This window comes from Papilio polytes, unplaced genomic scaffold (genome assembly GCF_000836215.1).
Source record: "Papilio polytes unplaced genomic scaffold, Ppol_1.0 DF824146.1, whole genome shotgun sequence".
NCBI classification, from domain to species: domain Eukaryota; kingdom Metazoa; phylum Arthropoda; class Insecta; order Lepidoptera; family Papilionidae; genus Papilio; species Papilio polytes.
Window position 1 is genome coordinate 1669971 of NW_013525058.1, and position 15194 is coordinate 1685164.

The 15194-nt window shown below is 35.0% G+C and overlaps 1 protein-coding gene across 1 annotated transcript in view; it reads right to left on the reverse strand.

Moving 5' to 3' along the window:
- Positions 1-15194, reverse strand: part of LOC106111950 (tyrosine-protein kinase Dnt) — a 38217-nt gene that overhangs the window by 1876 nt on the left and 21147 nt on the right. The window contains exons 2-3 of the mRNA XM_013294160.1: positions 4756-4883; positions 61-750 (exon numbers count right to left, since the gene is read on the reverse strand). Coding sequence (XP_013149614.1) covers positions 61-750; positions 4756-4883 — 818 coding nt within the window. The remainder of the gene's footprint in view (positions 1-60; positions 751-4755; positions 4884-15194) is intronic.

Sequence of the window (15194 nt, forward strand, 5' to 3'; positions counted from 1 at the left end):
TTCAAATCGGATTCAAGTCGGACTTTTTAAACAGAAATAATCGTTTTCAACGCTAATTACCTGTACTTGTGAGGCATGCTCTGCTACAGTTTTGACCAAAACTTCTTGTTCCCTCCCCTCCTCGTCCGCGTAAGTGCCTTTATAAACTCTGCCAAACGTCCCTTCCATGGCCACCGCGCGCAGCCTGACACGGCACCTCTGTATTGTCAGCTCAGCTATTCTCTGTTGCAGGTCTCTCGCCCTTTCTTCAGCGGCGGCGGCGGGAGGTAGCGAGGTAGGGCGGCGGTAACTGGTGTAGCTGGCTGCCGACTTACAGGAAGAGTCTGGCAGGAAAGCGTGCGCGTCCTGCTCATCGCTCCTAGCCCGGCGCAGCTTACGAGCCCTCGCCTTGCAGGCGACTGCTGCCACGGCGGCTATCAAGAGCACTCCACCGGCACAGCCTGCGCCCGCGTAGAATATGTCTGCAGAAGTCGGCGCATATGGAACGCTATCAACCCTAACAGCAGGCCGAAGTGCTTCTTTGAGGCATATCTTCCGCCTTCGGAAATGTAAGATGGTGGAGGAGGAGCCGGTGGAGATATTGAGCGATATGGTGATGTTGACCTCTGCGGCGACGGTGCCCATACACGGCAAGTCGACTCGCCATGTCTGCGTCTCAGTGGGCACGTAGCCGGCGCTAGAGATGTTGAAAGTCGGCGGGTGCATCGCCTCCGGCTCCGACGCCACGTCCACGTGTAATGTGTATGGCAGCTAAAACAAAAAAAAAGTTTATTAAAATCTAAAATGTAAAGTAAACTAAATCGTTCTGAGATAAGTAAACAGATAATGTCCCAATTACCTACTTAAAAATTCCTTTGCATTGTACGTGAACTTTAATCAAAACTTTGTTTGGATAACTAAAAGTCGGTCATCTTTAAGGCGGTCTCCATTTAAGACGTAGATGTTATGGGCGCGATACATACCTAACGGTATGTCATCGCGATATAACTGTAAGAATTGACGGACAGCGGACCTCCGAGGTCGATTCAAAACTGTTTAGTCGCGATCGTTAACCGGATCAAATGTCAAATGTGACCCGGAGTGAGCACGAACAATGCTCCTTTATCGGACTTTCGTGCTCACTGACGTCTAGTTACCTTTGTACTCGAGAAATTCCGCTAACTCTGCACGATATGCCCTCATCTCTAATAATAAGGAGTTCAGTACGTGATGGAATGCTTCCAACTACAACAACAGCATCCCGCTCAAAGAAAAAATATTCTTTCTTAAATATACAAATGTACCAGTATCACAACTTTTAAAGTAAGTGATGTTAATTGTCATCACAATAACTATGTTAATGTTATTTGAAATTTTATCTTACGCTACAGAATGTTCGTTTTACTTATCACATCTTCGTTAAATCGTGACAAGTACTATGAAGAGTGGTCGATAACAGAAGTAACGAAGCAATTAAACACTCGCCGGAACCGACATGGTCATTATAATCTGACTAATGACCGCGGTGCTGCGCGCATGCTAAAATAAACATCGTCGGCGCATGCGCATACGTCTAGTTCAGTGATTCCCAAAGGTTTAGATAGACCCTTGGGATCTACCCAAGATTCACCGAAATTCTCACTCAACCCATCTCTTGAATGCAAATGTGTGGGCAGCGGTTGCATCACCGCTTGCTCTTTTATCACTTTATGATGTTGAGGAAATAACGAGAAAAAAGTTTGAGAATCTCATGTATAAAGTCGGACGAAGGTGCGACACTGCGTTAATTAAACATTATCACGGCAGTCGGCGAGCACAATGGTACCATCGCTCATCGGCGCTAGTTAACTAACAGTTACCAAATATTTATTTAGAAGCAAAGGAGCCGCTCGCAGGCGGTGTAGGCAATCTGATAGGGAATCTACTAAACACCGCTTCTTGTTTTGATCTTTTGTTTTTACTTGTAACTAGCAGAAGATCGCGACTTTGTTGCCATAAAGTTTTAATTTACGTCTGTTATATATTTCAAAGGGAGACAGTAAATTTGTTGTAAGTTTAGTGTCCTGTTTCACCATGAAATATATCTCTAAATGTATTGGATACCAAATGAATATAGGTTTTGTATGCACATCAGTGGTATCAAATCAAGCTTGAATTGCAAATGGCGTCCCAAATAAACAGATGTTTTATTGACAGCGTCAGTGGACCACACAGCGTTACATAAACATTCAATATTATTTTTCTTTCGTATGATTTAAATATATAAATATGACATATCAGTGCATCAGCTTACTTTTTTGTTTTATTTATTATGTTTTACTTTTCATATTTACTGTATGTGTTTTATCTGAAGTAAATTTACGTATTTACTTGTTTTTTCTTTCTCAAGTAGGATTGACACGTAGAGCCGTCCGTAAAAATGACGACAAAATATTGGCTTAACAAACAAACCCACATAAATGGAATAAGGCCTAGGAGATAATAAACATTGTGCATAACTGTTCTATTAAAATATATGTAGCGAAGTTATTTTCTAATCACATATCAACTGCCACATTTAGAGCAGATAAAGTAACACAAAAGGCCATTCGTAGTGGCCTTTTCTCATACAAAACACACTATTAGTTAAGTAAACATTAAACTGAAAGAGTGGCCTCTCCTTTACATGAGTAAATCTGAATTTATAAGTTACATCCCGATTTAGAATTGATTGAATAAGACCAAATAAAGTCTTAAATAAATGCACATAATATTTGGTTAGTGATGTGGCACAAGCGATTCCTGCGTTGCACTCGACTAACTCGATGTTTGCATAACGAGTCATCGATTTTTATGTAAAAGATATGTAAACTTGCTGAACGCGTAGATGCGGCCTCTTGCGGCAGACTCGGAACACGTCAATCATTGTTTTTGTTCTCTCGTATTGGAGAATTAACGAGAAAATTATACGATACAAAATACAATAACAGAAAAAGAATTCCTTAAACAAATGACGTTAATAAATATTTATTAATAACTTTTAAAGAGAAACAGGAATCGCCAGCCTTTTTGCTAAAAAATCCTTGATAACATTTTACAAATGAAAAAGCATGTTTAAATGTTTCTATTACGTTCTTTGAGTCTAAATATTTGACATTCCCAATGTTAAGTTGAACAGGATCAGAATAGTTACATTTCTCGTCGTACTATTAATTCCATTAGTACCAAAAGCAATAAATCTACTTGAACGAGAAGCCTAAAATCGATTTAAAGCACAAAATAAATCGATTATTCAGTACAGCTCTGTATCGATTACGCAAGAATATGAGCGCAATTTATCGACAGGGCCGTAATCAAGAGGGGCGAGTAAATTAAACTGGTCTATGATCGTCGGCCAACGGGATTATTATTGCGTCGATAGTGACGTCCTTATCAACATCGCTTCAATCACGATGCCCGATACGTTAGCCGCTGAATGTAAATAACTGCCAAATAATTAGATAAACATTTTCGCAATTCGGAGAGAAGCGTTCTCCCTTCGTTAGTTATGACTCGCAATTTCGTACGATGTTAAAGCATGTTGATTTTAAGTGAATCATGAACAGAGAAATGAAAATCGTATAAAATAGGAGTATTTAGGAGTATTAATAACATTAAGCATATCCTTTTGCACAATAGGAAAAATCTAAAATCGAAAATAACATGAAGGTGTGTTTGTTACATACAACTGCTTCCACATATCTGAAGTGCTAAGAACAATAATGTTTTCTTCCTCGTACAAAGCATTCCGAACTTAGTAAAATATTAACTTAGAAGCTACATAAACACACATCCAAGTAAAGCTGTTAACAAACTTCGCTCTCAAGTTAATTACAACAATTTAAGTTAAGGCAATGTCTGTGCAAAATTAATGGAAAATTCTCATCAACGTGGTGAAATAAAAGTAAAAGTTTAATAGGAAACTCGTTGAAAAGTAGGTAACGAGATGCATTCCCAGTTTTTATGAGCCTTCACTGTAAACCTAAATAAACTCTGAAAAGTTTTACTAACGAATAGAAATAAAAATTCTCTTTTTTCTAGTAAAACTTTACGTTGGAACTATTGGTAACAAGACTAACTAAATATGTACAGAAATTATAGATATAACCGTACTATTAGGCGTAATACTTAGGTAATTTTATCATCTAATAACTTTAGTTTTAAAATTAAATGAAAAAGTATTTTTTTTAAATGCTTCATCGATAACTTTTTCTTAACAGCGAACATTTTTGGGCACTTTTAAAGTATATCAGAAGCCGTAGAGCACAAAAGTAATAAGCATACACACTGTATACCAAAGGCTTCGAGTTGTCATAGCTTAAACCCTTTTATCAGCACGCAAACTCCGTTTAACTATGGTTACGTAAAATGAGATCAATCCTTTAATCCTGTTAATACGGATAGAATGTGTGAGTCAATGACCTGGCTGACGCTTCCGGCAGTATAATATATCCTGTTCCTCATGACGTACTTTTACTATCAGTGGAATTTATCAGGAAATCATTAAAATGAGGACTGCAATAGTTACGTCTAATATGTAATTAGATTAGGTCTTTAACTTCACTAAAAGTCTTTAATTAGTTATCGAAATATTCCCCTAATAATACTAAACCTGCATTTAGTATACCGTAAGAGGCAATATTCGTTATTTAATTCGATTTATTTCGAAAAAGATTATGTAATAAAACAGTTGCAATTTATCTAGGTAAGTTCGAATCTTAACTATCAAGGTTACCAAATTAGATATATCTATCTTACCGGTCTCCTGGCGAGGCTTTGCCAGGTGAAGTGCAGCTCACTGATGGTAGCCGGTACTGGCACCACGAAGTTGAGTGCGTACGAGTTGATCTGGCCGTCACGCACGTAGAACAGTTCCGCTGTTAATCCTGCACAAACAAAACATTATACAATTATTAAGCGGTACTTAAAAACATAGCTTTCTTTTATTATACAAATAAATAATGAAATAACGTATGTTATTTCACAAATACAGTTTCATACAATAACCTATTCCATTTTGTTCTATTAAACATAACGCTAGACTTTCTAAGGCCGTCAAAGCGTACACACGGTCCCCAAAATTTTTACAATCCGACGTAAGTTGAAACCAGAAGCATTGATGCCTAACAGGGGCATACAAAAATCAATAGTAGCGTCAATACGACAACGGGAGCAAAAACCATTTAGTTTTATGCGCACGCGCACAATGCGGCGGCGACATCAAAGCACGGGGTACAAAGACGCCGCAATGCTACGCCGCCACCTGTCTACAAATCATGAGATCTGGTCTTATAAAAAGTTAGATATCGAATTCGAGTTTCGCTCTGGGTTCAGTCGAAAACAATATTCCTAATGAAAAAAACACAAAGAATTAATACTTAATTTTATAACAAAGCTAATATAACATGATGAATAGAATTAATCTTACAATTTATATATATTCAAAGAAAATAAAAAAGTAAATGTCAAAGTTCCGTCTTCAAATTGAAGAATATTATTAAATAATATTTGCATTGAATGTAAATTTTTATTCAAACGAAACGCAACGAATGTATTCGCTCATAAATACACATTTATGAAAATGTTAACTTATTTTAAGATGCACACCTTGACCGTTATGACGTCATTGTTTAAAGCATTTTTCAATAGATTATGTATAAAAATAAAAGCTACAAAATTCAATCTGCCAACCCTAAATAAGATAGACTGTGATATCCAGATGGAATTAAATTAAATTGAAAATGCTCATTACTCTCGATCTAATTAGCAAAGTACGATCCAACGAGGGTTTGTTGATCATTTACTTAATTAATAATTAAACCATTAGCAGGGTTACTAAACAAAAATATAAATGTAATTATAATTTTAGTACTTTATGTGACTGTGGTATAAAAAAAAATAAAAGTAATATTCCTATTTGAATTATGTTTTTATGGATTAGTAATGGATATTAGTAATTGAAAGAGAATTAAGTATACACGAAGAGGACCAACAGTTCTAAATGCAGCATTTTATTAAACTACAGAACAATTACAATGTGATGACTGAAATATATCGATTAGTAACAGAACGATACATCAATTTGTGGGAAGTCAATATCGTTCCTCATAACGAGTACCAGATGACCCTCGTAATTTTAATTTTAAACTTTTCCCAATGTAACATTGAGATATAAGTTTAAATCATGTGTGAACGCGTGGGAGTTCTTTTGATGTAACACTAAAGGATAAAACATGCGTATATTGATAATTTATAGCTACCATTATAGATTTAAAGTGAAATAATTTAATCGCCTAGTATAAATAAAACGACCTTGTTGGTTAGTTATTTATTATACCACTTGTCTTCTGCGATATTGCGTTCAGTTTTCTACAAAATAAATATACGCCGATACATCACCAGGTTTCTATTAAAATAAAAGTGAGAGTTTAAAACTGTAGTACCTATGACCGTTTCCAACTACATTTAACAATTCGTTAGATTCTGGTTCAATAACTTCATACCATAAAATGTGTTTCCGATCTACGAAACTTGAGTCCTATACCATTGAAACGATAAATCTAACACTAATGAATCACTAGGTAATGATAAAATGAATCTTCAGCAACCCAGCTGTAGTGTTTTTTTATTAGTCTTTTAACAATAGTACCAGTAGTATAAATTATTCACAATATATATCGTGTACACGTGCAGTCTTCACTTCCTGTCTTCTTAGCTGTCAACTATCACTGTCACTGTGTTATTTTATTGCGTTTTTATTATTTCTTGTAAAACTTTGGAATATCGAGTGCTTATGGCAGACAATTTATTTGTTGAGCCAACATATAATACCTAGCATATAGGAGTCATAGGTACATAATTATCGCATGTTACAAGGAGAACGTTAGTTATGAGTGTGGAGGAACACCGGTAGAGGTAGACCTAGAAAGAGATGGATGGTTAGCGTGAAAGGTGACATGATCAAAAAGGGAGTGATGACTGAGATGACGTATGAAAGAAGTATTTGGAGGACAAAAACCTGTTGTGCCGACCCCGAGTAGGATAAAGAGGAAGATGATGATAGGAGTCATAGGTAACGTTGTTAAGTACTCGTATATTATAACGAGAAGTCAGTGTTCTGTTGCTTGGGAAGGTTTCTGAGAACCCGCACAGGTTGATATAAACATGTCTTGTTAACTACTATCTGATTACATACACCCTTGTAAGTCTTAATCTCGTATATGACATTTACTTTTTTATAGCCAGTTACTTTTTTTTAAATTAAATAACAAATATACTACTTAACAAATGTTGACATAAGTATTTATAACAACTGATATTCAACAAGTGTCTCAACAAATAACGAATAAGCTTCAAAACTTTGCCATTAGTCGTTTATCATTAAAATTAATTAAGAATACGTATAGTAAAATCTAGATAAAAATAAAAAAATTCCATTCCATAAGTCACAAGAATATTAGCCAAATGGATCTGATGACATTTCGTAGAATATTATGCTATTAGTAATTTAATATTAAAAATAAATTTGAATACCAGAAATCGTGATAAACACAAACATCAATCGTATACGTTCTCACTTAAAGTATTATTTCAAACGTAATCAAAAATAATAATTAATTTCAGAACCGGTTATTAAGCAATATGTCACAAAGGATTTCAAATATTTCTCTACGAACATTCAGAGTGCTTTCGGTCGCTATAAAAGCCTATTAAATTCCCTTGTCTAAACAAGTTTGTGGATTTTCCATGTAAAGCGTTCATGCAAATGAAGGAGAGGTCGTTGGCTATGATTAAAATTATAATTTGAACAGCTTAACGGCTGTTTGTTGAACAAGACCGTTACAAGTCAAACAATAACTATACGCACCTAACAGGTGTTACACAATTAATACATAATGATTACACGTGCAACTTACACGAGAAATAACTATGAACTTATGAAAGTAAGAAAAAGGTACAACTCTTTAATTCAGACAGATAAAAGAATTCGTTTTCTTTGCTTACTTATTGGCCCACTTTTTTATGATAGCTGTAGCTCGCGACTCCTTCCGCGTGGCATTAAAAAAAAACAGAAGCGACTAGCCCATTATTTCTTCCAAAGTATCTTCTACATCTAAGCCAAATTTCATCGAAATCCATTCAGCCGTTTAGGCTACAAACTCTAACAAACATCCACCCATCTAAACTTTAACATTTATAATATTAAGATAAGATATACTCTAATTGACATTTTTCAACAACAACACATTTTTATAACTCGCTTTCTAAGTATGATTTAACATTTTAATAGTTTCTATTAATAAAAATATTAGCCAAATAGGCTATTAGAAACTATATTTTAATGTTTTAAAACTAATGAACCAAAAACAAACGCATCAGGTTACCTCACATTCTCCAAATTCTATAACAGACTATAAAAGCGTCTATTTCTATTAAATTCTATTTGCATAAAACTTTCGTTTATTAATTAAAGTGGCACAAACGATCGCGGTTAGTTACCAAACTAAATATGGCGGAATTAATATTCGTTAATAAATAATTTCTACGTAATCGGAATTTGAAACAGATTAAGATTTTAATGGGCATCTACAAAGCGGGGCGGCACCGGCACCCGCCACGCTACGACACTCATCTACCATTTTTGATGAGGCAATAAACGTGTTGCGTTGGACCGTTGCTTTTGTTGCATTCCTACTAGTGTTGTGGACATAATGAACTACGATTATTGCCAAATGCAATTTTAAATGTATGATGTCTATGAAAATGTTAGGTGTATAATAGTACAATACTAACAGGATGCGTAAGGTATGAAATATCTACAATCGAAACTATTTTGATAATTGGTTTTAAAACCACTGAAATGCGCGCAACATTTTAATTTGAAATTTTAAATGATCTATATAAGATAGATAGTAAATCTTGTCGACGAAAACACGCGCAATTTATAATAATTTTATTCTATATCGATATGTATAGTAATGAGGCAAGCACAACACTAATTCCCATAGCATGGTAAGTGGCCGTGGCACGGCTACCGTGCGCGGCGGTTCGTTTGAAGCGGCGGCGAAATCCAAATGAACCACTTGATACGACAAATAACTAGAGATAACCTGCGTCTGACGGCGCCCACTTTTTGCTTTTCTTTTAACTAATGCCGGAGGCTGTACCGCTGTTTTCAATCCTTATCGTGGATTCCCACAAAGTGATGCCGCATGATACTGTGCCGGGACTAATGAGAAACTACATCTGCCCTCTTTTGCAATTCCGAAGAAAAATGGGTATATTTAAGGCGGTAAAGTTCCCTAACTTCAAGGCACGTAAGAATTTCATCATTCGGTAGATACAAATGCAGAGCTTTATTTAAAGCTTTGACTTAATATAGAAAAATATGTGATTCTTTTGATTACAAGTCAACTTATGCAGCCTAAACACATTCTTAGTTTTATTATAGGCGGTTAACGTGGAAGATAGATTCACAGGGAGTATAAAATATGACCATTTAGTAAATTAAAATAAACAGCTTCATTAAAAATGTATATAAGTGTATCTAGTGGCAACTGTACAGCCTTATTATCACTGTTCGCTGTTGCACGCTAAAAAATTCTTACAGCTTTTTTCTGTACGTTCTTATTTCGAAACAAAGAATCATTGTTGATTAATCTAATTGAAAAGTACGAATACCAACGGTACCTTACTGGTTTTAAATCTACAGAAAACATTGTTTCTCGGTTAGTACCGGCTTTTTGTGCTTCTGTAAATAAAATAAATGATATGCTTATATGTATCTTTAGAATGGTAGAATAGTTTATGACCACACAAAACGCCCACGTAATACCAATTCTACTCGCTTTGTTAAATTGAATAAAGCGCGAAAAATCACGCGCTTCCCACCGTCGAGGTATTCGCACCTATGAATAATGCTTTCATTACGTTCGTGCAAAAAACCATTTGTAAGGAACAAAATAGAATGCGTACAATGGCGGCTGATATTTCGTATAGAAAACTCCCCTCCGTAAGCGATGGATTTTAGGGCATAACAGGGGCATTATTGTGGAATTATGCGGACGAGGCGAGCAAGAAAATAAAACAGAGTGCAGAGGTGACGGAGTAAATGAAGGTGCGCGGAGTTATGCACTTGAGGTTGTCGAGGGTTCGTCGGGAAACAAAAAATCCACGATTATAACGCCTACGCTGCATTATGCGTAACACGATAGCCAGGGTAGGGTACGCGCACGGGAAACCGCTAAATAAATAAATATTTTACATTTTACAACAACCACATCCCATCAGCGCGCGTGATAATGGTTATCATAAAATGTATACAACGTGCTCAGAATAGCAGTGGACGTCTCGTAAAAATCTTCGGGAATACATAAAAATACGTATTTAGGTACTCCGTGTTGCAATGGCGACAGCTTTATTGGCCGATACAGGGAAACAACGTTAATGTATTAGGCTGATCGAACAATGAATACTTTTATTAATACCTTATCGTAACAAAAAACTTGTTTCAAAAATATAAATGTGTAAATTGATGCTGTTTAATATTATCTTAAATTAATAAAATATCTTTAAACATAAAATTACATTGTATTTTAAACGTATGGAGCAAATCTGTGACATTCTAAAGACATTCTGTATTCTAACTTAACCAAACTTGTTAAAAATAATGGTATCTATTGCTATCAACTAAACTGTATTCTGTATAATAATATTATTTAATCATATGTCTTATGCGACTGATCGTAAGTTTGCAAGGCGCTGTATATTTTTGCCTTCGGGGCATTCCGGGCGTTTACATTACGCAGGCACTGAGCTGTGATTTACGTAAATAATGCGAGATGACACGAGGGCAGTACAAATTTGTCTGTTTACATCGATTCTGTTTACACGACGCGAAATATTTACTTATAGTTAAAAGATCAAAGAAAAGGTATTACACACTTTTTGTACGAAACCTTCAAAGTAAAATTCCATTAAAATATAATTATTCAAAAATTAAAATCTCAACAAATTAATTATTATTGTACACTTACAGTTAACATAAGAATGGTTTACTTTGTGTAATTAAAACAATAAACTAATAAAAAACCAAATATAAAAAAAAGATTCACCTGCATCCGAATCTATAAACCCTCGTTACTGTTGACAGTTTATTAACAAGGTACTTATTTCTCGGAAGCCAAAAAAGTTTTCTATTACACGGTCATCGGATAAATTAACACCCGAATGATTCTGTCGACACAAAAAGACATCCATCAATGGCCAGTCGGGCCAGTCGACACGATCCGTTGCTAATCAATGGTAAGTGTTACCTACTACCCTACCCGACTTATAAAAGGTAAACTTATTTAGGAATACATTATTCTCTTAATTTCAATTAATTTATTAAAAATTTGGCTCGTTCTAACTTACGTTTATTTCTATGAGAGTTTATAAAATCTTACTAATACTGTAAATGCGAAATTTTGGATGGATGTTTGTTAGAGTTTGTAGATTAAACGGCTGAACGGTTCTCAATAAAATTTGGCATAGATGTAGAAGATAGTCTGAAAGAACACATAGGCTTACTTATGTATTTTTTAATTTCGACGTTGATGGAGTCACGGGCTAAAGCTAGTATAATTAACTTTTTCTCAAAGCAAAACGTAGATAGAAAAATCTCATCTTATAAAATCAAGTGGCAGCAAGGTGCGAATACATAAGCGGGAGGTAAGAGGATCTCTGAGAGCGTAATGCGTAATAATCAACGACATAGCTCACCTCTGACATCCCCTGCAACATTAATTAAATCACTACAATTAAGGAACCTTCAGTGAATACACGAACGCAGATAAACAGAAACTGTTTTGAATTAATTTAGTTTTACTGTGTGTAGGAGCAGGACGAAAAAGGCGGGAGAGAGTGAGGAGGCAATGCCTTCTATAAACATCGTTTTTTATTTAGTAAATAGGTATAAGTCTCGAATTAAACATATTTTAAGCTAAACAACTTTTAATGCAGCCACGATTTTTTAAAATTTTCATATAGCAATTGACAGTTTTTACGAGCGTAAAAATTGCATGTTTAAATCGTGAATTAAGCAAACATTTTTGTGCCAACAATAACGTAATTATGAAAAATATCATAACATATTCACGGTTTACCTGGTATTTGTGTTCAGAAATAATAAAAATAGCGAAAACAGTTTTATATGAATAATATAATCGCGATAGATTCCATAACTGTTAAACTTATCAGCTGTCGTTTGTTTGAGTATAATTTTAATCCTTGTTATACTTTATTTGAATTCTGTATGTTATTAGTATGAAATAAGCGCTCACGATTTTATAAAAAAGTAAATGTTAATGTTCCTAGAATTGTGATATCCTTAAGTGATGTCATACACTCGAACAGTTTTTTTAATCTATCTGATAAGTTATATTTGTCACTTTAGTATAGTACCTAGTATTTTAAATAAAATAGAGTTAAAAATATTCAGAAGATCATTGGTCCGATGATGGATTCGTGTTTTTGCCCGCGTCCTACTCGGGCGGGACTAATCCCGTCGAATTAGTTCGACACGCGGCAAACGTTTCCTGATTTTTTCCTCGGGAACGAAGACGAACAGATGTCTATTGAATTCTCCTACCCTTAATTATGTGCAGCGAAACGAAACCGGCGGTTCATTTAAAAGAAATACGTCAATGTCTTCATTCGAAACGTCGAAACATAAAATTTGATGTTACGACCGTGAGCTGGCAGAGGACTATATTGTTATTTAGAAACAAATAATTTTCGCGTTATAGAAAACTCGCTAAAGAGCGGAAAAACATTAACGTTACTGGCTTTTGTACCGTAATTGTAGCATTAAAATTAGTAATGAAGTATTTGGGACGTCACAATAACTTCTATACAAATGTTAAAAGAAATCTTTGATCAAAATTGCTAGTATCGTATTATTGCGAAATTCAATAAATAATGAAAGTAAAGACACGAATACTTACAAATATTTTGACATAACGGAAGTTTAACATTTACCGGGTAAGCACGCCTTCGGAAATGTTTACACGTAAAGTGCGGCAACGCGGGTGTTGGGATATCAACAGGCGTTAATTAAATATTATCCAGTGTTATCGCGCACGTTAGCGATACAATAAACAAAATGGAGGCAATAAAACAAACACGGCCCGCTTACAGCCCGGCAACTACGGCGACGGATTTATTTCCACCGGGAAAGTGCAGGAACTACGCGCATGTCGATATTGCTTGCGTTAGTTTACTAAGGAGTGATTTACTTAAATACATTTGAGACTAGCTGTTACTCGCGGTCATCCTCGTGAAGTTAAAAAGAAAAAATTTGTTACAGATAAATTATCTTTTTAACGGTGAGAGAAATAATACCGGCCCAGTAGTTTTCGAGTTAATTCAATACATACAAAAATACAAATCTTTCAAGTATAAACACTGCTAGATGTAACCAAAATCTTCTACTACAATTAAAAAGTGATTTTAACGATTGTTCCAAAGTTTTTGTAGTTTATTGAACCAATCAGCGTTGAAGTTTTTTCGTAAATCAAGTAATTTAAAAATCACATGTTTCCCATCATTCCACTTTTATCGAGTAGTTAACAATTACGATCGAAATACAGAATCACATTACATATTCCAGTGTCGAAATTTTCTCACAACCGGACCTGCATAGTTTGTTTTGATAACATTCATTACCCAGATGTGTAAATATAAAAGTCTTTAATCTTAGTCCATAAAGTTACAAAGCATGTTTGCAATCTATTAATTGTTGTGTTTATCCATAACATGAGTTGTTGCGAAAATAAACATGAGAGTGAATCGAAGTTTACGATAACACGTGCGCGCAATGGCGGGCAACGCGCTTGTTCCGCGCCTCTCATCCGCGAAGTGGCAGACTATTAAACTATGAGAGTGTAGAATTCGAGCGTCCCAGCTGCTCCCAGACAGTTTTGTTGTCGCACTCCCAGTTGCCCGTTAGTCGCTTTTACATTTAAACTTGTTTCATTTACGGTTTAGTTCAGCATTTAACTATGAACGAGGAACATGTTTTTGTCTAGACGTTTAGGAAATTAAAAACTTAGCAAACATTTTGTTATTTAATATATTAGGTAATTTCATAACCGTAATGTTTAATGAATACTCTAATTTAGTAATTGACACTGATATTACGTTACGGTACTTACGAGTGGGCGAAGCACGGTTCATGTAACAACGGAGACAAGAAATCATGTTTTGATTTAATAAGAAGAGAAAATTACACAGCGACACTGTACACCAATTTCGATACCATCGAAAGTCACTCGATTCTCGGAAATAATTTAAATATAATTTTACCGTGGAAACAAATGAATATGGCAAGTTTGGCTGTTGGTTTATTGACTTTTGGAAGACTTAAATAAAAAAAAAAACCTTTAAATTTACAAGAAGAGAATTTTTTCGATATGATATAAGTAGCTTATTTTAGTAATTATAATTGTAACTAACAAATCAACATATTAAAAAAAAAACTCCAGATATATCTCACAGTAACTATAAATTGACATTATGTATATTGTGAAAATAATGTGAGTAAAAAGTGAGTTCTGAGTCGATAGTAGTGGTCGATCCAATTTACTCTACATTGCCGCGGACGTCGAGTGACCGCAAGCTCGCCCGAGCAATATTGCGGTACATCGTATCATTTCCAATTTATTGTAATCAAAAAATAACAACAATGACATGTATACTATGTCATAATATTTAAAATTATGTAAAAAGCACGCATATTATAATTTTATATTTGCTTAAATTAAATAAAGAACAACTTATCCTAGGGCGTAAAAAATGAATTTATTTAGTTCATTACTTTCCTTACCAAGGATTATTGTGGCATATATTTCACGTAATCTTTCACACAACTTGAATTTAAAGTAAAATTCACATGGCTTAGCATATTTATCAGTGTAATCTGAGACGTGTGTTTCAGCTTTAATTGGCGTAATATGTACAGATAGTAATTTGTGTAACAAAAAGTCACCCATTTCTCTCAGCGCTTCGAGTGGGTGCGTTCGAGCTGTTGGTAAAAAAAGTCACGCAGTGCGTTCGTGACGTGTTTGTTAACGCGGGTTCGCTTAAGCTCGGATATGTGGCTTGTATCCTTTAAATCAAATTACCCTGTCCCATGTCTGTCGTTGAATAATTTAAAA